Below are 25,473 nucleotides of genomic sequence, written 5' to 3' on the forward strand. Positions count from 1 at the left end.
TTGAGATTATAGGTGTGAGCCACTGAGGCTGGCCTAAAATAGACTGTCTTTGGAAAGCATGTTGGGGCACCTACTGTACTTAGTTCTGACTGTATATCGTTCTAATGATTTAATTTTGTTTTTTATTTTTTAACCATAGAAGTATAGCAAAAAAAAAAAAACTGCATATATATTTTAGAATGTTTTTTATGAAGTTATATAGTTACCCTGTAGAGTAAAATTATTCTTGTTTGAAAATGAAAATTCTGCCAGCTATTTCCTAAGAGAATCACTCTTAGAAAATAGCAAGGCTATTGAAAGATGGGCATCTCATAAGAAATTAACAATAATTGAATAAAGATGGCAGATGGGTACAAAATAAACACCAGCCACCGAGTTGGAAGAGAGATTAAAGTTTTAAATTATATCCTGTACTCTCAGTCATTGAATTTAAAGTGTGTGAACAAATAAGCTAGAAAAACAATGTTGGAAACATTTCAACTTGAGGAGGGATAGGTCTGAATGGCACCAGAACTTCTCATGTTTAGCTCAGAACCCAAGTAGAACTTTGGAAGGACCGAGAGAGAAATGTACAGAGATTGAGGGTAATCTGAGTGTTTCTGTGCTCAAAGGCTTTTGCTGGAGGGAGAAGCCAGAAGTCCAAAGTATTTCGAAAATGACTTTTCTTGTGGTAGCTCTGGCCTCCTAGGAATTGGGAAGTGCTGTAAATCTCAGGAGAGGGACTGTTTGTGCAAAATTCCCAGCCCACATTTGCAGACTGCAGAGGATCAGATGCATTTTGTTATGGATCAGAAAAACAAGCAGGCTTTGGGGGCACACCACTCAACCAGGCTCAAACTCCACATCTGCGTGGTTTGTTCATCATTTGGGCTACCAAAAATGCTACCTAAACTAGTTTTTGAGTATTTGTAACAGACTCATCTGCATTGTCAAAAACTGCCATATTTTGGCAGATAAGCCAGTCAACTCTGGGCAGAGTGTTGGTCTTAGATTTCTTTTTACAAAGTGGCTAAGATTTATGGTGGGAATTACTCATGACAGCTGCATTCTTTCCACTGAGCTTAGACCCACCGTTTGCTCTAATAACTCCTAATTGTGTGTCTATCCCACTCTAAGCTTCTTCAGAATAAATGGGGGAGGGGTGGGGAGACTTTTAAAAATCCCCTATAGCAATACCCAGTAATTTCTGCCAACAGTAAACACTATTTTGAAATATAAGTTCAGCTGATGATGAACAAATAAACGATATTTCAGTGAATGTGGATTTCTTCAGAGAATTGTTCATTGCTACTGTTAATGCCAGTCTGATTTTTAAAAGTAAAATGACTTAGTTTTATCATGTTCCCAAAGTGTTTTCAGCATAAAAGGCAAAATTCCTGTCAGCATTTACAGTCATGTTATTTTCTTGAAAGGGGTACCTCTCTAAGCGATTTTTCACCAACCTTCTCCAAAGCACAAAAAAGTTACCTTGAAGACATTGTTCATTTAAAAATCATACAAAGTCTAATTATATTTCCAAAATAAGTAGTTTGCAATCCAGCAAGAATAATGTTCTGAAAAGGATGTCCAAATCCACCAACTTACATTGGTTTGGTTTGGCATAACTTTCAAAGTTCTTGGAGTAAAGGGAGGATGGCACGTGAATAATTGTAATTTAGGTAACAGTCCTAGGACTTTGGGTTTGCCGTTCTGTGAGCCATTCTGGGGAATGCTGATCAACTTCAAGACTGGACCTATATAATTTATAACTGTTAAAATTCACTGATATGTTCCAGATTATTTTGCAAAATGTAATACCCTCCTTTTCAATATGTGCTTTGTCATTTTAACTCTATTTATGTAATTTAAAAAGTATGATAGCAGGAAAGCATGAGCCATTCAAAGCAGGAGCCGCTAATGTCAGAGATCATTATCGTTCACAAGATATATAGTGTTGATATCTTTGAATCTAAAGAGCTTGGAAGTTGTGTCAAGATAGATTCATATTGCATCTAATATGTTTTGCTTTACTCCTTTTTTCTTTCTGGTTTCTATCTTCAGCCACAGAGTAGTTTCTCTGCTGTGACTGAGGTCTACAACCACAGTGGTGGCACAGGTCTGATTTACCCTCCCTGTCTCCGTCAACCGTGCTCCCTCCTTTTATGCCAAAAGAAAGTTGCATTATTACTTTAGGATGAGGCTGCTTTCTTTAAATGATATACTGCTTTCCAATTGTTCATATATAATTTGTCCAATCCATATTGCTTTTTCAAATGGTTTTGATGGCTGGATTTAAAAAGAAGTTACAGAAATTTATGGAATACCAAGGAAAGTACTTCTTACATTATAACTCTAAGAGAAAAAGAAAGTTTTGAATACACGGGATTTCAGCAGTTAAAAACCAGTTTACAACTCTATGCATTCCAATAGGATTTATAATAATATTTGAAAAGGAAGAGTGCTAACTTCAAAATAGACATACACTTGATTTTACACCTTGTATAGAGGAATAGGCATATTAAAGTGAGGATTAAAAAATAAATAAATAAAATACAGTGAGGATTAAGTCCCTTATTTGCAATTAAATTTTGAAGTTCAAATAATTTTATTTAGAATCAACCTCTGATAAGGGTCTAGCTAATTAGCAAAACAAACAATTTTAAAAAATATACATTCTCATTTTTATTGTAATAGATATTCATATTTCGTCTTTAATCATTATTGCAAATAGGATGATTCGATTGATTCTTTAAAAAGCATATTAGAATTTCTCATTTACAGAACAAAGACCCATATATTCCATTGATGTTTCTATTTTCTAAAATATTCTTTTTCTCTAAATTCCTTAAAATCAATTGATAATCGATGGGAACAAATCAGAGCCACATTCATTTGATAAAACTTTGTTTGTGGTGGCAGGCATCAAAGTGACTTTATTCACCACTCATGGTTCTGATGACATTTGTCTACTTCCCAATCAAAAACGCTCCTCAAAAGCCCCAAGCGTACCATCATGAACATTTTTGTGTAAACACTTCGGGGCCTCTGAGGGTGATTTTAGAGAAAAATTCTAAAATAATTTCATCGGTAGCTATATGTTCAAAAAAATTAAGAAAATTTTGAGAAAGACACACTTGAATGTACAATTTTTAGCATTTTAAAATCTATCCCTTATTTAAAGTTTTATAGGTTAAAACTAAGTACCAAACAGCATCTAATGACAAATGAAAAAAGAAACTAATTAATAAGTTTTTCATAAATTACTTTTTTATCATTCTGGGAGTAAGTACATGAACTTAAGACCAAAATGGACCAATACTAAAGCTAGGAATTAAATATTAGAAAAATTTTAATTAGGACTATTATCACATTTAAGCTGTCAAGCAGAAGTTGTACTTTAAAACAAACAAACCAGAGTAGACTTAGCTTAATGGAGGTATTTTGTACATTACAAAGAAAAAATGTATTTGATTTTTTCAAATCAAAAAAAGTTTGTAAAGTCTTACAAACTTTCACCACTGGCTAACTGGTATCCAGCTTCACCCAGTTCCTTACAATTTATAGTTCTCAGGAAGAGACAGAGTGTCAGTAATTTCCTAGATTATTCTAAAACTATAAACTCACGTGAATTAATACATGTATTAATAGCTATTGCATTTTATTGCCATTATCTCAAGTTACCCTATATTTTATTACATGGAAGAGTAAAAACTATAGTGAATGATTGTCCTAAATTGTACTATTATTACCAATGTTATAAGTTATGTTATTCTACCATAACCTCCCAGTGAAATATTTTTTATAATGGCAGAACTGTTCCTAATATAAAGTGTATAAAAATGTAAAGATGGTAAAGCAATAAATGAGCTCATTTTATGTCAGTAAAGAGCTTTGGAAAGCCTTTATTCTGTTATATTATGGCAATAATTTCTACCAATATGTTTAATACTACTGTGAATTACAATGGTTATCCGTGATGCTGTATCACCTCCATAGAGAAACTGTTGAGATAAGACTGCATCTGCTGGCAGTCTCACCTAGGTCTCTCTGAGTGCCCAGAGAATATACACTCTTGACATTACAATTATGTTATCAGCATTTTTAGGCACTATAGTTTTTGACTAAGTGTTGCCCCTTTCATTTTCCTGTTTCTTCATTGTCTTCATAATGTGGTCATGAAAATGACTAGATTCCACATACAGATGTGTGGAAAACGAATGATTATTGAAATTCACTGCTGGGATAAGTTATTTTAAATTACAGATGACCAGTTCTGAAATAATCTGAAATTCATTTTACCATTTTGCCAAAAATTATTTTTCTCTTCATAATGATGCACCCCATTACCTATTATAGACTAACATTATATCTGGAAAAGAATTTTTACTTTTTAGTTTCAATTAATCAGACCAAAATATGTTATTCTGTAGAGTGCACAGAAAAACAAGAATAGAATAAAGCAGAATAGAATAGAATAGAAATGGAAAGAGGAAAAGGAGCTGGGGGGAGAAGAAGGAAGAAAGAAGAGAGACAGAAAGGCAGGAAGACAGTAAGTCAGGCCAGTAGCAAATGTCTCACAAATGTGTTGAGTTATTTTACCTTGTTAAAAAAAAAAAAAAGGGGGGGGGCAATAATACACAAATGTCTGGAGGTTCCCCCCACCATCCAGTTTGATTCCTATTTTTTCATTGGAAATGAATTTTAAATATACAATGTAATCCCATTCTGCCTACTGCTCTTTTGTGCCTTAATTAGACTCAAATTTATGATGATAATTTTAATTATGACTGAATACCATGATTACTTTATTGGGACTAAAATTTTGAAGATTGCATAATTTAGAACATAGAAATTACTTTTCTCCGAAAAGAGATACTTGATGTGATTTACTTCTTGTTTTCATAGTTTTTTAATTTTACCATCTCAGTTCTTACATGTGCCAATATAAAATATGCCCTTTTGTTTTCAGGTCTAGATGTTGATGGAATATATCGAGTTAGTGGCAATCTGGCAACAATACAAAAGTTAAGATTTATCGTCAACCAAGGTAGGTGATTTCCACTTCAGACATTTTTTCTCAACAGTTTCATATCTAACAATATTTCAGACTCTGTGCTGCATGTACTATGAATAAACAATAATAAAACTAACAGGAGAAAAAGAATGGAAGAAATTTAAAAAATATTATCAGAAAAATGAAGGATAACCAACCAGTTTATCTAGAAATGATTAGAATATATACAGGGACAAATTAATAGGTTATGTAAAACAAATAATGAAGGGAACATGTCAAATTAAAAATGGAGGAAAGAATAGAAAAAGTAAAAGAAAGAAAAATCACCCAGATTCAAAAAATGTTACTGGCTTATAATGGACACTTACTGTATGTTGACAAATGAAAGAATGAATGATGGAAAATGTAAAAGTCAAAATAACAGATATTAGAAAAACATAATAGATAACAAAAAAATTAGAAAGTTCATATGCCATCAAAGAGTTGTAAATTAAAAAAATGAGATGCCATTACACACCTGTTAGAATGGCTAAAATATCGACAACTCCAAATGCAGGCTAAGATCCGGAGCAACAGGACTCTCCTTCATTGCTGGTGGAAATGCAAAATAATTCAGTCACTTTGGAAGACAATTTGGCAGTTTCTTATGAAAATAAACGTATTCTTATTGTATGATCCAGTACTTCTTGGTACTTACCCAAATGAGTTAAAAACTCACGTACACACAAATATTTACAGCAGCTGTGTTCGTAATTGGCAAAACAAGAATGCAACTAAGATATCCTTCAATAGGTGCAAGGACAAAAAAACCATAATACATCCATACAATGAAATATTGTTCAGGAATAAAAAGAAATGAGCTTTCAAGCCATGAAAAGACTTAGAGAAATCTAAACACATATTGCTAAGTAAAAGAAACCAGTGTGAAAATGTGTGATTCCAACAATATAACATTCTGGGAAAAGGAAAACTACAGACAGTAAAAGATCAGTGGAAGCAGTGGGAGAGGTTCGGAGGGGAAAGAGGGAGAGATGAATAGGTGAGCATAGGGGATTATGCGGGCAGTCAAACATTTCTGTGTGATGCTGCAAATTTGCATACGTGTCATTACGTATTTGTTAAAACCCATAAAATGCAATGCAAAGAGTGAATCCTTATGTAAATTATAATATTTAGTTAATAATAATACATCAAAATTGGCTTATCAATTGTAACAATCTACCCCATTAATACAAGATGTTATTAATAGGGAAAACTTTTGGAAGGGTGAAGAGATATATGGTAATCCTCTGTACTTTCTACTCAATTTTTCTGTAAACTTAAAACTGCTCCTAAAAAAAATATTAATTCGAAAAATAAAAATAAAAAATTAGCAAATGAAAGACAAGAAAACCAAAACATCTTAAGTTGGTGTTATACACAACTACTAGGTTTTTAAATTTTAAAATCATACAGATGGGGTAGAACTTAGACTTACTCCTTGTATCTTTGGCATCTTAACCTCACTGTGCCTCTGTTCCCTATCAGGAAAAACAGTGGGGGGATGCCTTGGAAACATTTGGGAGAATTAAATTGGATAGCATTTATGGCACTGCCTTAGGAATGTGACAGACTCATGTTAGTTTTCCTTTCACTTAAAAACAGTCAATAGTGTCTTCAGATGAACTCCAAATCCTTGTACTCTAGCTTCCCACTTAGCTTCTATAATAGCTGGCTTCAGGTCCTCTGAATGTTTTTCATAATACATCTATTTAATATATAAACTGTACTCCCACATTTACATACTGTTGTGTTTTTTAATGACTTTGCACATGCTCTTCCCTTTACTTTCAATATCCTTCTCTCTTCCTTCCCATCCCACATACACAAGCTTCCAGCCTGGAAGATTTCTTCTTCTTCTTCTTTTTTTTTTTTTTTGTCAAGGCCCAGATTATAGTAATTTCATTCAAGAATCCTCCAGTCAGACTTCTTTTCTGTTCCCCTTACACTGGGTAGCTGAATTTACAGTAGTACATTCACTTCTAACTTTTAAAATTCCATCTATTATAAGACCCATAGATTTAATGCCAACTTTTGGAAAGGATATAATCAAATGTACTCAGTGATTGTATTTCAGAAACATTAAAATTTGTAAGTCTTGGAATCAAAAAATAGGATACTGGCTGAAATGTCTGTCTCTTTCACAAATCTCTGAAAAGGTAGGACTTGAATCATCTTTGTATCTTTTCCCATTAACCAGTTCTAGCCTTGGTGTTTTCACACAAGGAGTTCCTCATACAGGGAGTTTTTAAGTAATATTTGTTGAACAATGTGTGTGGGTGTTGCAGGTAGGAGAAGTATTAAAACTGGAAAGCATTCAATTCTCCAGCAATTCAACTTGGGTTGAACCAGTCTGTAAAATGTTGATTGTGATACCTTTGGCCAATTGCCACATGACTCTTGTTTCTAAGAATCTCTGTAACTGAGAATCTCCACAGCTCTGCTTGTTCACTAATGCAATTCTTTGTCTTTCACAATTACTCTCTTTTCTGGGCAAAACACAGAACTAAACTTTACCTCATTTATTTATATTTATTTCCATTTAACTGAATCAGAGTGCCCCCTCTGTGGGTAAAATTTGGATAAAATAGCCCTAGCCTCATATTCATTCTAGTTTATAATCAGCTAAAATCATTCTTGTAATATATTTCATGCTGAAACGATATCCTGATTGGGATTCTAGACAGCTGGGCAACACATTTCTTCTACAAAGAAGAAATCTCAAAACAGAAGCCATGCTAGAAACAAACACTAGTTGCATTTCCTGCCTTTAAAAAAATTATGCTCAGCAGTTTGAAAAGGCAAAGAAAAAAATCTGCAATGAAAATATGAAATCTGTCCATCTCGCCTTTGCAATCCAAACTTCAGCGTCCTCTGAGGCTATGTAACTGCTCATGTTTCCATGAGAATTGACAATGTAAAGCTGGACAGAGGCCTGAGTTGGTATCTGGTAGCACAGAATTGTCAGTAAACTGTCTTCCTGGTTTATAGCACTGTCAGAATATAACACACTCAACACAAATTATGCTACATTAGGACCTTTGATACTGGTAACTTTGTCCAAGTTGTGTTATGGAGTTTTTTGAATTAGATGATAAGTAAAATGCATATACCAACCCCTTCCAAAATTTGCTAATCAGATTATCCATTGAATGTATTTTCTGGACTGGCCCTACAACCTTGTTGCTAATGCCATACCTTCCCCTCCATCTGGACGAGGACTCTCATAGTAGAACTGACTTGAAAATAATCAGTGCTGGGTTCAAAGAGATTATATGTGTACATGTGGCCCTCTCTGTATGTGTCTAAAAATATAAGATGGCAATGCAGAGAAAATTCCATGAAAAGCATAAAGTGCTATGTAAAAGAAATGCATCCTTTTTTGAAGTCTATGATGAAACATAAATGATTTTGGCATACCTGCCTTGTATTAACACACTTTATTCACTCTTTATTCACCTTCCACATGTTTCTTTTCTAGAAGGCTCTAAATAAACATTTTTAAACAATTAAGCCCTGCCCACTGTTAGACTAGACAAATGACTTATTTTTGAGATTTTTCAAGATAGCTGAATTGCAATTTATGTATTTCACTAACTTTCTTGAATGCTATAATCATCAGCAATTCTAAATACACCAGTTGAATGATTCAATTTGTTTTGGTTTTCTGTTTGACTCACTAAATCAGTGGGAATTAGATACCCTTATTATATTTCCAGATCAGATGACATGCAAGTTACATTCAAAGTGTTCACTTTTGAAAAGCATTTCCTAATTATAACTAGTAATGATGATAATAGTAATTATTATCATAAAAGTAAGCAGCATTTTTATAATTTATTATGTGCCAGACATTGTACTAAGTACTTTATTTACATAATCTAATCCCTTCTTCCATTCCATGGAGTAGGTGCTATTACTACTCCCATTTTTACAGCTGTAAAAACTGAGGTTCAGATATTAAATAATATCATAATGTCATACAACATCTAGATGAAGGAGCTAAGACTAGATCCCAGATCTATCTGACTCAGAGTCTATGCTGCAAACCACTGCCATTATTCTGCATTTCCAATTTATCACCTGTTGATTATCTCTTTATAAAAGCAGGGATTAGTCTTTACATGCTACACAGGCTCATTCATGACTTTCCTTTATACCCTGCCTCTTGGTTTTGGTAAGTGATGAGTACTACCATTGGAGTTTTGCTAAAATTGTTCAAGAGATGCTTGGAAAAACTCCAAACATCACAGTTATGGATAAGCCTGGCATTGACATTCTCGATAGGGCTTTATGTATCAATGTTTGGCCCAAGAAACTACTATAACACGCTATTCTATTGCAGCCTTTGTGAAAGGGATGGAGGAGTCTCAATTTACTAAGTGTTGGTGTGTTTGTGAGCAGTGCTCTGCCCTGTTTGTTGAATTTGGTGACAGCTTTCAGTGACATTTTGCTGATACAGCTCTTCTGCTCTGTGAATACATCCCCCAAAGAAAACTGGTCTATGACCTTAGATGTCAACCTGTCATCAGCCTGTGACATTGCGTTGATTCTTCAGAATGATCTGTGACCTCCTTACAGTTTTCTTGCATGGGCGGTACTTTGCAAAGGACAGACTTCAGCATGGAAGATGCTGCATGCCTTGAGAACTTTTGACAGAAAGTCTTGGAAATTCCCCCAGGCTAAATTCCCCCTCCTTCCCACATTGACACTTGGATTTGAGCTGCCCATCTATGCCTTAGGCTTATTGCCCAAACTACAAATTCAGTTCACACTCACTTGGTATTACTTAGACATCCTCTTTCACCCTTTAAAAAAGGGACAAGAGAGATTGGCATTCTTTTTGGAAAAAGCTAACTATGAACTTTCCCAAGTTCATGAGCCAGTGGGAGAGCTATGAAGCATTGCGGGAAGAACTGACTGGGAATTTTCCAGAGGGGTGTCTTAGTATAAAATTCCGAACATTCCCTCTGTTTTCCTGAACTGAAGGAAATTACTTCTTACCAGGATTTTAGACAGGTTCCTTTTTACCTTTTTTTTTTTTTTTTTTTTTTTTTCTTTTTTTGAGTTGGAGTCTCATTCTGTCACCCAGGCTGGCGTGCAATGGGGAGATCTCGCCTTGTTACAGCTTCCGCCTCCAGGGTTCAAGCAATTCTCCTGCCTCAGCCGCCAGAGTAGCTGGAACCACAGGAATATGCCACTATGCTTGGCTAATATTTATAGTTTTAGTAGAGATGGGGTTTCACCATGTCTCAAACTCCTGACCTCAAGCGATCAACCGCCTCGGCCTCCCAAAGTGCTGGGATTACAGGAGTGAGCCACCACGGCCGGCCGACATGTTTTTCATTTGTAGAAACAAGATTTAATGAAAAACTCTTAAGGACAACCTTCTTTACTTTTTCAAACAAGGAGGGACAAAATATACAAATTCTATAAATCTACATGACCAATAATCTTGTTTGAGTGTGTGTTTGTGAACACACACATGCGTGCATTTGTTGTTTTAAATGAGAGATTTTTTCCATTAATTTATAGTCTTGTAATTGTAGATATTTTTATCTACCCAGACTTTACTGGCATAATCAAATTAGATATTGGCTTAGAGAGATGGATGTGCTCAGTTTGAACATACTAAGAATAAGCTACATTTAAAACAAACTATTAGAAAAATAATTTTGTTTACCAACTGTACCTAAACTACTTTTATATAGATTTGTACCTTAAAGCAAAGGCAAGCATTAACTTTAGTAGCTATCCCTGTGCTTTTCATATTGTTCACAGCATCAAAAATTGAATAAAAGAGAGAGAAAGGGAGAAAGAATGTGAACAATTGGCAGTTTCATCATGAAATAAGCAATTGGATGAAACAGAAAAAGATCTAAAAAAGGATTTCAAATTTCTGTTCTTATAAAATAGCCCTTGTATCAAGTCCATTCATTTTTCTATTAAGTAAGTTTATATTGCCCTCTTATTATTTTTAAAACGAGGTATTTCCTTAAGCCTACTCTACTCTCACCGCCAACCACAGCAACAACAAAACAAACTGTGTTACATGCTTCATTCCAATCCGCAGGGTGGTTTTTTGGTAAGTTGAATCATTGATATTGCACCTTTTTGGCTTTCATGTGACAAGATTATCGTTTAACAATGATTTATTTTTCCCATTAAAGCTGAAAAGATCACTTGATCATAAAAGAGCCAGACTCTAACATCGTTCAGAGCTTTGGAAACTTTCTTAGACCTCATTTTTCAGCTACACTGAGCAAGGGAGCTCAAAGACTATTGATGAAGCATGTATTGTTTTCTAGCTGCTTAAGAAAATGTACTGGCATTAATAAATAATGCTGAACACAGAGGTCAAAACAATAAGTTATTCATGTTCATGCACATTTATATATTTTCTGGTTTTTATATTCCAAAAGTAAGCATATGAATCCTGTTAGTCTCCAGGGTACACAAATCCTCGCTGCTTATTTTAAAGCAAAACTATACCACACATTTATTGTGGATTGTATTTTCTAATTAATTACATACCAAGCAATAAGGAGCTGACGTAATGGTTGTGTAAAATGAAGGCAGAAGCATCTAATGGAGAAAAATACGAGGTGAATGAAGGATTGACCTCTTTATCTTGATTCTGAACTATTTGTAAGCCTAATAGAAACTATTTTAACCCCTTTAAATCACAAACTCTTTATTTCCAAAATGGGAATAATAATGAAAATATGAGGACTTTAAAAACTGAATCAGCCAGGGGATATTATTATTAACTTTAAGATGACAAGTAGATAGATGAAATCGGATAAATATTATATTTTCTTATTAATGATATATAATTTATAATCAAATATGGTTTTTGCCTTCCACATGATTGAATTTTCTTGATGATAATTGGAAGAAAAACCAAATACAACTTTGGAAACTTTACTATCCGGTGATTGAAATCATTGCTAGCCAAATTCATAGGCCTTCAGAATTCTTGGATACAAAAGAGAAAATTTCATATTGTCAATATATTTTGAGGATGTTCTAAATTGCAAAGAATAGCTTCACGTTCATTGGAGAAGGAAAGTGAAATCTAATGAAATTTTAGCTATTAATTCAGTTGTGGCTTTTCTATTATATAGAAATTAAATTAGTCAGAGCTATGTAACTACTAATCCCCAAGACAAACCTGTAAGATATTTACAAAATTTCATCATGATCATGATCATTATCCTCATCACAAATCATTGCCATAACCATCAAAATTATAAGTAGTTATTAAAAGCTTCATAGAGCTGGGCGCGGTGGCTCAAGCCTGTAATCCCAGCACTTTGGGAGGCCGAGGCAGGTGGATCACGAGGTCAAGAGATCGAGACCACCCTGGTCAACACGGTGAAACCCCGTCTCTACTAAAAATACAAAAAATTAGCTGGGCATGGTGGCACGTGCCTGTAATCCTAGCTACTCAGGAGGTTGAGGCAGGAGAATTGCCTGAGCCCAGGAGGCGGAGGTTGCGGTGAGCAGAGATCGCGCCATTGCGCTCTAGCCTGGGTAACAAGAGCGAAACTCCGTCTCAAAAAAAAAAAAAAAAAAAAAAAAAGCTTCATAGAAAAACCATGCTTACTTATTCTATAACAATACTCTGTAACACTGGTTCCCAGCCTTGACTGCATATCAGAATTGTATTGCATATCTCCTGCTGCCTAACCATATTACTGCCAACTTAGCTACCTAAAGCAATACAAATTTGTTATCTCACAGTTTCTGTGGGTCAGAAGTCTGGGCACAGCTTAGCTGAATCCTCTGCAAGGCTGCAATCAAGGTGTCGGCCATAGGTGGGTTCTCACCTAGAGGCTCAACTGAGGATAGGTCTGCTTCCAGGTTCACGTGGTCATTGGCAGGATTGAGTTCCTTGGGGGTTGTTGGACTGAAGGCCTCAATCCATCATTGGTTGTTGGCCAAAAGCCTTATGGACCATCTCGCTGCATGGCAGCTTCTTTCACCAAAGCAGCAAGGGAGAGACAGATTATTAGTAAAGCAGAAGTTATAATCCCATGTAACATAATCATGAAGGTTACATCCCGTCACCTTTGTGTCCTACTGTTGGTTAGAAGAAATTCATAGTTCCTATCTTACATCCTAAAAGAGGGGGTTATTCAAGGTATAAACACAAGAAAGGGGGGATAATTGGGGGTCATCTTAGAACCTGAATGCCATAAGAATCAACTGGTAGAACTTTTCAAAAATAAATATTTTTGAAGCTCATTCATTAAAAACTCCAATGTAAAAGTCTACAGTTTGAGCTATAAGTAAGTATTTTAAAAGAAAAACTCCCAAGATTAGTAGAGTCCATAGCCAGGTTTGGAAACCCCCTGCACAACCACAAGCTAGTTTTATTCCGGTTCTCTAGGGGAGACATGACTTACCAAGACATAACATATACAAGATTTGAAACAAGCAGAAATAGACCATGAATGCCTGTTTTGATAACCAATTTTCTAGTGAAGGGAAGTCTTCTCTTTGGCAATTGATTAATAATTTTCACAAACTTTTATGAACTGTGTCATATAACTAAAAACTACCATGGATATATTATGTATGTTGTTACTATGATTAAAATTACATGTTTTACCATAACAATCATTTTCCAAGGTTGTGAGTTCTGAAATAAATGAAAACAAAAGGTGCTTTACCTAATCATTTGCTAACAAAACAAAGGGGTAAATAATATTGAAAAAATAGAATACAATTATGTCATTGCTGATAATAGGAGCATTTAATTGAGAATCTACTACATGACAGATACTGAAAAGTTAGAGGTATCTCTGACTCTTATAAAAGTTTGCAAGCTGGATAAACTTTCTTATTCACATTCTTCACATAAAAAATCATATTTCAGAAAAATTAAGTAACTCTTCTAAGGCCACAAAATTAATACAGTATTGAAGCCAGAAAGTGAACCTATTTTAAACTTACTCCCAAAAATATATTACCTGGTGGCTGGATTCAGTTTATCATGGGGAAGGGGGCAGAGATACATTATCATCTTTTTAACATTAAGGAATCCCAAATCACTTATTCTCATTATAATACTGTATTTTCGAGGTGTTCAGCCTGTGGGACCCTTTATAAGAAAAAAAATCCATTTTTAATTACCCTTTTAATAAATAACCCCCAAATGCTTTGGGATTATCAAGAGTAGGAAACTTGATTCATTTTTATATCTCAAGCACAGCAAAGTACCCGCCACTTTGAATGTATGAAATAAAGGTTTACTTCTACAAAATAAAATAAGAGAACGATGAACATCTAATACAAACCAACTCTGTATAAAATAACTTCATTGGTACATTATGTTAGGTTCCATTTTCTCAGCAAAGAAAACTCAAGCTATATTTTACATTATATTTTCTCCCAGATGCCTATAAATTAGCACTTAATTTTAGACTGGGTAAAAGGAATGAATGGGGATCCTATATCCCCATTTTCTGTCTTAGCAAAACAAAGCTTGAAGCAAGATAACTTACTGTCGATAACTTACTGTCCCTCAACATCGTATGTTATTAGCAATTGAACATGTCAGGCGTGATACTGGAAATGGTGGCATAACCTGGGATGCCATCTTAGCCCTCTAAAATGTTGGGAATGACTATTTAGGGTTGGATAAATGGCAATGAAAGCATACTGCTCTTGCTAACCCCTAGGCCCTGAATTTTGAAAGTATGTCTTTTGTTTTTGTTTTCACACAAGGATCCCTGTTGCTGGTAATTACAGCTTTAGTGACTCACATATATTTATATAGCACCTCTTTTCCAAGGTGCCCCATGTACTTTGGAAACATTTCCTAAGGAAAGTGTGCTGTAGGAAAAAAGTATTCTCATCTTCTTAAAGCTGTTCCTGAAAAGGAAAGTAACAGTTGCAGAGATAGGAAGAAATTTTTTTTCAGGTCCCCGAGCACAATGTGAAGATAAATATTCAAAGTTAACAAATGCAGGGCTAAAGCAAGATTCAAACTAAGGTCTGAATGACTTAGAGCCATGCAGATTTTATTATGCTCTCCTGTATATGGGCCCATTGGAGAAATGGTAGCAGATAGCCTTACCTGCTTCTCTCCTCTCTGAGGGTCCCAGTGCAGCAGGATTAATATGGAAAGGAGAGATGAGCTCCATAAAATAAGATTTTAGCTTTTACATCATTCATTTGACAGATGCTTAAAGAGCTCCTACTAGGTGCCAGGCAGTATGTGGGACACCAAAAATACAGCAGTGAAAAGGACAAGTGACCTTTCCATTCACATGGAGCCCCCATGTGCATGAACTTTGTAATCCATCACCTAGAACCCTGATGATGTGTTCAGTGTGAATTAGTGAGAAAATGCTAGGATCTGCAGGCATCCGAAATCTGCTCCCTCCTCTCTCTCTGACCTCACTGTGTAGCTCTCTTTCCTTCTCAGTATTTTCAACCACCATGGCTTCCTTCCTTCCTCGGATTCAACAAGCTGATCCTTTTCCTGGGGTTTTTGCCTTTGCTCCTGTCTACCAGAATTAAGTTTCTTGCAGATCCCCACAAGATGCCCTCCTCTCCACAGTCAGGTCACATGCTCAGGAAGCCCTTCCCTGAATAACACGTCTGAGGCCTGCCTTCATTGTACCCACCCAGCAACTATATTTCCCAGTGCTGTGTTTAACTTTCTTCAGAGCACATGCTATCTAAAACTGCCTTGCCGCTTCATCCATCACCTCAGTGCCTGCCTTCCTCCTATATACTGTAGTATCTATGTAAGCAAGACCTTCCCTGTCCTGGTCTCCTCAGTATCCCCAGCTCTTACTGTGCCTTCAAATTAAAGCTTTTTGGATATGAATGAATCTAACAAACAAGTGCATTAATGAGTTGTGTTAGGCCACCAGCAAAGGCTAGGCTTTGATCAGAAAGTAGGCTTTAGCTCTCAGGACCACAACCTAGACCCAGGAAAACATACAACCCCAAAAGAATATCTTGAGAATTTGAGAGTTGCTGTCCAATCAGTCCAGTGAAAGATGTTCCTCTTCCCAACTCTTACCTCCCACCTCGACCTGAACTCACCATCTGCCAGCCCAACAGAATACATTGGAAGGACTTGGGAAGAAGAGGAGGAAGCTGCCGGGCTTGCAAGATCAGAGCCATCCCTACCAGCTTGGTCCTTTAGTTCAAAAAGACTAAAGACAATGGAGGGACCCCCAAGCCCAGGTGATACTAAAGCCACATTTAGGGTCTCATGTGAATTATGTGAATTTCTAATCCCTTTCAGTGAGATGGTTTGTTGCCAAGTCCCTGTCAGCCCCATATCTCACCACACCTCATCTTCCATTTGCCAGAGAACACCTCTGGCTCAAACTACAAGTGAATGTCCTGGTCTTGCTATGGCTCCAATGAAGTAATATAAGCTGCAAAATATATTAGAATAATGAGGAAAGGAGGGAAATGAGTTAAGAATATAAAATAAGGCCTAAAACATTAGCCTAAAGGAAGACTTCAAATGGGAATTTATTCAAAAGTATTTCTTGAAAACTTTTATGAACCTGGCTCTCTTCTGGGTACCAAAGAGAGCTTAGGAAAATCAGGCTCTGGCGGATCATCCATTTTGGTGTCAAGAGGTACATAATAAACAAATACACAAGATCATTTCAGATTATATCAGAAATTATAGTCAAGGTTGTGATGTGATAAAGAATAACTGATGGTGATGGGTGAGGTGGCCCTTGATTAGGTGACCTGAGAAGGTCTTTTTGAGGAGGAGCCATTTGAGTAAAGCTTTGATCTGATAGGAAGCAGGGAGCCATGGAGAGATGTGGGGAGAGATCAAAGCAGGGAAACTGGTTCTGGGGAATGCGGACTTCTGTGAGATCAGGACATGCAGAAGACCAGAGGGATGGGCAAAGCCAGGCCAGGTAGTCCTTGCCAATTGAGATTAGAAGCTTGGCTTTTATTACAAGCTCAGTGGAAGGTCAGTGGGGTGTAGGGCAGCAGTAAGAAGAAAATTAGCTGAACTTATTTATGTATTTGTTTTGTAATTATTCCATTGGCTAAGAGAAGAATTAATTGTAGGGAGAAAGAGCAGATACAGGGGATCAATTAGAAGATTGTTAACAGTAATACAGTCAAGCTATGATAATGGTAGCTGACTCATATGAGGGAAACCTTCATATTCTATTTGGCTTATTTTCCATATGCCTTTTAAACCATTTCCTTTAAGCAATAAAGTGTAGAGAGAATAGTGGCCCAGGAGTTAGAAAGCCTATGTCAATTTTCATGTCACCTCTTAATAATTGTGTGATCTTGCCCAAGTCATTTAACCTCCCTAGGTCAATTTTAGTATCTTTGAAGCAAGAATATCTTTTAAGATGAGTCAGTCACATGAGATAATAAACCTGTTACAGTGGAAAATGCTACACCATATAGAAGTTATATCTAAATGTGTCCCTCACAACTATCCTAATGAAGACATCTATTGTAATATAATGAAGCATAACATTTTTAAGGGAAAGACTATTTTATAAAAAGAGGGCTGATCTCAATTTCTTCTTGGATTATTTAAATGTCACTCAAATTTTCCCTGGAACCTCCCCCTATGCCCCAAGAATCACTCCTCATTTTAAATCCTATGTTTACACTTTTAACTATTCAATCTACAATAATCTCATATTGTGTATGATGTTATATATCATTAGCGAAAATCACATGCTTATATCTTATCTACTCCACACACTAAACGTTTCTGAAGGGCAGAGTTCCTGTCTTTTAAATCTGTCTCTCCTACTTTACTTAGAAGAATATCTTGCACTTGATAGAAGTGCTACACATTTTAATTTATTGATTGATTCCATCCATAACTGGATCATTCCTTTTATAAAGGTGAGGCATTTTGCATATGCCAGAGATCAGTTTCAAAATGAACTATTTTTCCCTGTGTACTATTGAACTCAGTTCCAAAAACAATAGCTAGAAATACATAAATGTTAGCATTAGGTATTGGTGATTTTTACTGTCTTCTTTTTTCAAAACTCTTTTCCCAATTTCCTGCAATTTACACATATTTATTTTGAAAACCAATATTAAGGAAGAAAATAAATGTCTTGTTTCAAAGAATTAAGTCAATTCTTTTTTAACAGAAGAGAGTTTTCAGAACATACCAAGAGAATATCAGTATTTGAGTTCTCTAAAGCAGGGGTTTCCAACCCTCAGGCAAGGGACCAGTATTAGTCCGTGGCTTGTTAGGATCCTGGTGGCACAGTAGGGGGTGAGCACAGGTGAGAGAGCGTTACCACCTGAGCACTGCCTCCTGTCAGATTAGCAATGGCATTAATTTATCATAGGAGCACAAACCCTATTGCAAACTGGGCATGGGAGGGATCTAGATTGCATGCTCTTAAGAGAATCTAATGCCTAATGATCTGTCACTGTCTCCCATCACCCGCAGACGGGACTGTTTAGTTGCAGAAAAATAAGCTTGAGGCCTGCACTGATTCTGCATTATGGTGAGCATGTAATAGTAATAGAGATGAAGTGCACAATCAATGGAATGTGCCTGGATCATCCTGAAACCATACTCCTCCCCTTACAATCCGTGGAAAAATTGTCTTCCACGAAACTGGTCCCTGGTACCAAAAAGGTTGGGGACCACTGCTCTAAAGCATTTGAAATGCTATCTCACTAAATCTTTGTAAGAAAGCTACCCACTTTATAGATGAACTAAAGTCCCTATGAGTTTAAATGAGTTGCTAAGAGTTGCATTTGTTCATTCAGCTGAGATTTTGAGAAGGCATTATGTGTTTCCTGGTAATCTAGAGAGAAGGGGGCATTAAAGCCAGGCCATGGTCTTCTACTGTCCAAGGGATTCTAAAAAACCCGTGGAATAATTCCCCTTAAATAGCAGCAGGTATTGGTGGCATCTGTCATTCTGGCTGTTTTGACATCTTCTCATCCTTTATGCTTCTCCAGATTGTTTGTCTTTTTGTGGTTTCCTCACTTCTGGGCTACATTTTTTTGAGCAAGTCCCCTGCTCTCCCTTCTTGTTAGTCTATTCATTTCATGTCTGGCAACCATAAGGGGCTCACTCACCATTCTCTGCTCAGGATGTTGGAATTCAATATCCCATCAGTCCTGGGGGCTGGAGTATGCATGCATATTATTATTTGATAGGTCCCAGCAGAACAGTCTTTCAGAGCAAGATGCACATCATCAGTGGTTTTGCTGACGGATGAGCTCAACTCCTTGACACAGATCTCATGATTCTTGGCATAAATCTTGACAAGAATTAGCTGCTTCTTCCACTGTGTCCCCGTAGCATGTTGTACCTGTTTTTCAGCCCTGGTTTTAGTCTATTTCATATGCCACCTCTCTCCCTTTCCTGACTTTTAGATGCTGGAGAGTGAGCTATTTTTTCAGTTTCATTTGGTGTCCTCCCTATGCCCATCATGTGCCATGTTCATTGTAGGTTTTCAGCAAAACTGGGCCTGAAAGATCTTCTTATTTCTGGTGGTCAAAATACTCTGCATTACACATCTACCCCATAAAGATCTACCTGGCTTAAAATCATCAACCACCTCTATGTGCCTTTGGAGCCTTCATATCACCCCTGTCCTCACCCCTGGCACCTGTAAGACACTGAGTCTTAATAAGCCCACTTTCTCCATAGTCATACCGCATGCACCCAGCCATCTGCCCCATTCCTCTCTCCCTATCCCTTTCCCTTTCCCTGTTCTCAGCATTATCATCCCCATCTCTCAAGAACCTGCTCTGACTTTCTAAGGTGATCATTTGTTAATCTGAGTCCAGTAGATCATGCTCCCTGCTACTCCTGGGAATATAAGGTAAGAGGCCTCATATCATCAGGCCAATAGTGAGGATTTCAGGTCTCTACATAAGGTGTATTCAACAGTAATGTGGACTCACCTCAAATCACACCACTTAGACAATTATAAAGACAGCTTACCTGGAATTTTCTTTTTCTGATTCAAGAAATTTGTCTCTGTCATATGTTTGTTTTTTCTTCTGAATTAATATAGCCATCCTGAATCCTAAGTCCACGTGTAATTTCAGAGATCACTAGTCTCACTACTAATAGGTTACTTAGGAATCCTTCCTAATTAAAAACTTTAAAATATAAAACATACAACCAAAACACAAAGGGCCATATTAAGAACCATGCAAAGCCCTTTAAAAGTGGTAAAGGATACTAGCTAGATAAATTCAAATCTCTAGATTACAAAAATGGAAATTCACAAATTTAAAAAAAATTCTCTAGATACCTTTACATCTGTTTCTTCATTTATTCCATCGTGTGTGTTTATGGAAGAAACAATATTCAGGTACTTTTAATCTTACTGGGATAAGAAATGGAAATGTTTATAGAGCAGCTTCATGACTCAAAAATCTGTAGCTGGTATTAATGAACTTTTTAAAATGCTAATTTTAATGCTTACGCCAACAGAAAGATGCCTTAAAGCAAAACCTCACATTTCTTATCTGCTAAAAGCAATGTGTTTTGCATCCCTTACAAAATAAAATGGTTGAAATAAGGTTTTTAAAGGGCTTAAAGTTTCAGGGACTTCTCTTGTTCTTCTAGAGAAAAGAAATTTACAAAATCACATCTATTAATGGTCCCTCTGCTAGAAAATGAAAATACTTCTAAATATGTTCCATGTCAGGAAAATCAAAAATAACATGTAAACTACAAATATGTTAGCCAATCGAGAATATTTATTAACTAAATAATTTAATAATAAAGAAAATGCCTACTTGATTAATTGTTACAGAGTAAAAATTACAATAAAACTGTCTTGATCAGTGCTTTGCAGAAGCGCCATTACTGTCTGTGCAGTTGTTTAACAAGGATTTAATTGGAAAGATAAGTGAATGCACATTTAAAAGTATTGTTAATTTGCTTTATAATCACCCCATCCTTCACAGTATTGACAGCACATGGCACAAACCCCTTTCTGTTTTACAAGTATTATTTTCCATATGTGCACAATAAATTCTAAAGCAGTAATTGGAAATTTTATGAGATCCAACATACCTAGTATAGTGAGTTTGGAGGTGCACTCTTCCTTTACAAGAGGTAACCCAGTTCTAGTTGTTGGAAACCAGTGACAAATCTCTGATTTATATATTTCCCTTATCCATGTGTCTTCAGACTCATATTTGGTCCATTGCTAGAAAAGGTTGCCTCTCTTATATTTTATGTCTAATAAAATGAAGATCGAGAGGAGAAAAATATCTGGATTATTTTTAGTCTGTGACTATTTGTATTACTTTCTTGAAAATGTGCATTATCAGTGGAGGTTTTAACCAAGGATGGTTTTCAGACTGAGGCCAAACCAAATCACCTGTGTCTGAAAATAATTGTACCTGAGCCTATTAAAGAAGACAAGAAAAAGGCAAAGAACATCTGATTGATATCTACCTCTACAGCCACACAGATACTCACTCACACACACCCATTTAGAGTTTGCAGTCATCTGGTCAAAAATCTAATCAGTGTGATTTGCAAAACAATGTGAGTGTAATGCCTCAGAATTCTAAGATGTGGCAACCTTGACACTCAAGTTTCCAATGTACAAAGCCCAGAGACCTTCTTTATTGGTGAAAGGGCCTAAAGCTACTTTGGAAGCAGGTTATTTGTTCAGTCCAATGGGGAGAGAATGTTAGAGTGCCTTGTTTATTGGCTGATTCTCAAGGAGCCACAATCTCTAGGATTTATTTCAAAAGAAAAAGGATGAAAATATGAGCCTCTTCTTGAAAATCATGAACTGCTAATTAAACCTATTTTGAAGGCAACAGTTGTTCGAATCCTCTCTATTGATAAAGGCTGCCCGCTTAGCTATGATGAGCAGGGAATGTCTCCAAAGTATCCTATGCCAGTGACAGTAAAAGCATGAAAAAATACAGGGAACATACTAAATATCCCCTTGGCCATGCCCCCATTAGCTAGAATTGGTAGAAATATATTTAGATTTAGTTAACTCTAGATTTTTTTTTCCTGTAGACAGCAAGCACTTCAACTATAAAAGCTTAGAAATGTCTTCTGAGGAAAATTTTCATTAGAATCCTTTGCAGTGTAAGCCTCTTTGCCCTCTTGATAAAATGTTCTACCTTATGTATTGTCATGGGAACAATTATTTTTATCTTTAGTTTGGTTATGCCTCTAAATCTCTAAACTCTCACATTTACATTAGTTTTTTATGCTTACAGAGTAAGATAGATATATATTGAGTTTCATATGTCTAGAGATTTTCCAATAAATGCTAATATCCAATCACTAATACCAACTCACAAATCACATGACTCTACTTCTTCATTCTGTTATATGTATATATATTTCTCTTGTAAAAATTCTTAGTGCTGAGTTTCACTCTCCCTATATGTAAAAGTACTTGTGTGTTGTAAAAACTGTGCACAGACATAGATATGTATACACTTCAAAGATGAATTGTACTTCTTTTTCAAATTTCTCCATTGGAGTCGTGGATTTTAGAACTGTTTATCTCTGGTGAAAATGTCTTTGGGACCAAGACCTTTATATGCCCCATTTCAACTAGGCAGAGCTGAGACTAGTGCAATAATGAAACGTCCAGCTGTCCTTTAATTAACTAAAATGAGGGAAATGTAATGCTTTGATGAGAGAACCAGGATTCTGTGAGGGATAATGGGAAGGCTATATGTTTCTGTGCCTTGCTGCATATGACACAGCCATGGGGTGCAGGAAAGAAAGGAAGCATTTTTATGCCCCAGTAGGGGGAGCTTTCTTTTCCCTACTGTAAGGACAGCATGGTGCATGTGTTTACACATGCCATCCTAAAATGCAGACTTTTCATTTTCATTTTGCAAGTGGGAAATTTCACTATGTGATGGGCACATTACTCTTCTTAGCGACACATTTTGTGCAAACTCATTTGGGAAAGAATAGGAAATTTAGAATGCTGCCTTCATATTTCTTCTGGAAATGTTAGCCTGAATCCATTATTTCCAAACCTGATGAGGATTACAGTTCATTTGTATTTCACAGCAACCCATATTGTATTCTGTTTTGTGAAGTAAATAAGAGATGATACCGTTCAAACAGAGCCTGTATTTTGCTTTCCATGTTAATAGTCTTATTCTGGGGGCAAAAGGGAAGGAAAAGGAGGTAGAGAGTAGAATACTCAATTTAGCCTTCTCTAGATGGAAGGAATGTGTTATTCTGACAAAGAAGTGCCCTGAATTATTTTATAAATAATCTAAACTGGAGGAGGTGGAACACAAACTCACTTAGGTCACTGAGTATATCCATATTCAAATGACATTATAAAAAGCACTGTTCATTAACACCCAAATCTCTATCTCTTATTTAACTATGTTTAAAATACTCATGGACTAACCTGATTTGACAGCAGTGTAGGTGGATGCTTATGTGCCACTGAAGGGAATTCTTTACAAAATAATTTCCCACCAGCATTTCACTGTGCTTGAGATGCCACAATTAGAAAATCAACTCATTGGCTAAGGCAGGAAAGACAAATAATTTCATCTCTTATACTAAATACAGTTGTTTATTGGTGACTGACTAGATGATTGTGTTAAGAAGGATACTGAAGCATTGCCCTAAATAAGAGAGAAAGAGTTCTGTGATCCGATGGATCACATTAATGATGTATGGCATTGATATTATTAAAAAAAAAAAAGTGCCTGAATATGCATGCCATGCACTTGATGTTTCTGTTTTAAGATATTGGATTAAGAAAAATGGACTATTATAATACAAATACCACATGAGGCTTATACTTTATGGAAATAATTGTGAACACAAATCTTTTATTCTGGCAGGACATCATATAACCTAGCATACCTTCAAGGGAATACAGCAAAGAACAAGAAATCTTGGAAGAATCAGAAGAAGGGAGGACTATATGATAAAGAACAAAGAACTCAGGGGGAGCTGAGTTAGATTAAAAAGTCACCTTTTACTTATCAATTAACCAGCTGTTTTTCACCCACTGACCAAATTTCTTTCTTGATATAAAGTATGACTAGAATATTTTAGTTGACTCTATTTCAAATATTCAGGTTATTTCTATTGGAATGAAATTACAAAATAATCCTCTATTGAAGAAATCTCCCAGCCCAATTAATGATTTTAGCTGATGAGCATATAGACTATCTTTCTGTCTACAAAGCTGTCACCAAACTATAGCTAAAACTAATCTTCCTCATTGCAAATCACTTGAAGATAAAATCAAATCACTTGAAATAGAAAACTTCTACAATGAAATGTGTAAGCAAATTCTTCCCGACTTTACCTTTACTTACTTTGGGCTCACGTTGGTGAGATTTTTCATTAAGTCAAATTCTTAGGCCCTGAAAAAAAAAAATAAATGAAACCCACTCAGTATTCGATTTAAGTCATCTGTTGACTTTGAACATGCTCGTATACGATTCCTTATAAGAGCTAAAATGTAATCCCCTTCACTGGAGACTATAAACGAATGTTGACTTTTGATTTCTTGACGTATTTGGTCTTTCAATATAGGAGAATACTGCAGCTGGAAAATAAAGCAGTAGATAAAACATACAAGTGAATCAGCTAGGGCTCTTCTGATTTTAAGGGACAAAAAAAGTGGGGGTTCCTTTATGTAACTGGAAAATTCAGGAAATGATGCAGCTTCAAGCATAACTAAATTCTGAAGCTTAAACAGCATCCTAGGGCCTAGTCTCTCTCAGTCACTCAGCTCTGCTCTTTTCCCGTAAGCTTCATACTCAGACTTTGCATGGTTGTAAAATGACCACCAGCAGTTCTGGATCAACATGATCCCTGCTTCTAGTCCCTCAGGAAATTCCTTTCCCAATGTACCTATTATTAATCAAAATTGGATCAATAACTCATCCCTGAATCAATCACTATGGCTAAGGAAATACAATGGACTGATTGATTGTCTTAGAACAAGGTGACAAGTGCTCTATGTGGAGGTAGAGGAAGAATCTCATCCAGAATTCAGGAACTGAGGTAAAAGAAGGATACTTCCCAGAGGAAACCTGGTACACTAAGTTCAGAAATAAGATGTTCTCTGCAATGAGTAAGTGAATTTTTACAGTTAAGACTACAAATGCCATACTGTACAGACAGAAGAGATGTCAGACCTGTCTCAGGCAGTTCTCTTACTTTCAAGAAGTCCTTGAATATGTTTAAAACTCTTTAGATGAATTAATTTTGCAGGGTTTGGGAGACATTTTGAAACATTCAGTAATTGCTTTGGGAGCTGATGTACACAAACCTCACAGCAACTGATTGATTCAGGAAAGGGGTAATCACGTCCAAGTTAAGTTGGTTTGCTAGCTCAGGTGTAGCATGGACCCTCACATGTCCTGAGCATTTTATTTATACATAATCTTTGAAATGTTTTAGAAGTGAAAACTGCATGATTTCAAGGTGTTTTAGGCAA

General features: G+C 36.1%; 1 protein-coding gene across 7 annotated transcripts in view; it reads left to right on the forward strand.

Annotated features, from left to right (window-relative positions):
• The window catches only part of ARHGAP15 (Rho GTPase activating protein 15), a 637,215-nt gene that overhangs the window by 412,574 nt on the left and 199,168 nt on the right, over nt 1-25,473 (forward strand). For 6 of the 7 annotated variants that reach the window (XM_032286210.1, XM_032286212.1, XM_032286217.1 and 3 more), the window contains one exon: nt 4,949-5,026. In XM_032286210.1, coding sequence (XP_032142101.1) covers nt 4,949-5,026 — 78 coding nt within the window. Of the gene's footprint in view, nt 1-4,948; nt 5,027-16,773; nt 16,777-25,473 lie in introns of all 7 variants that reach the window. The other variant, XM_032286214.1, reaches the window with a different exon arrangement.

This window comes from Sapajus apella, unplaced genomic scaffold, assembly GCF_009761245.1.
Source record: "Sapajus apella isolate SASKATOON/1434 unplaced genomic scaffold, GSC_monkey_1.0 scaffold18, whole genome shotgun sequence".
Lineage (NCBI taxonomy): Eukaryota > Metazoa > Chordata > Mammalia > Primates > Cebidae > Sapajus > Sapajus apella.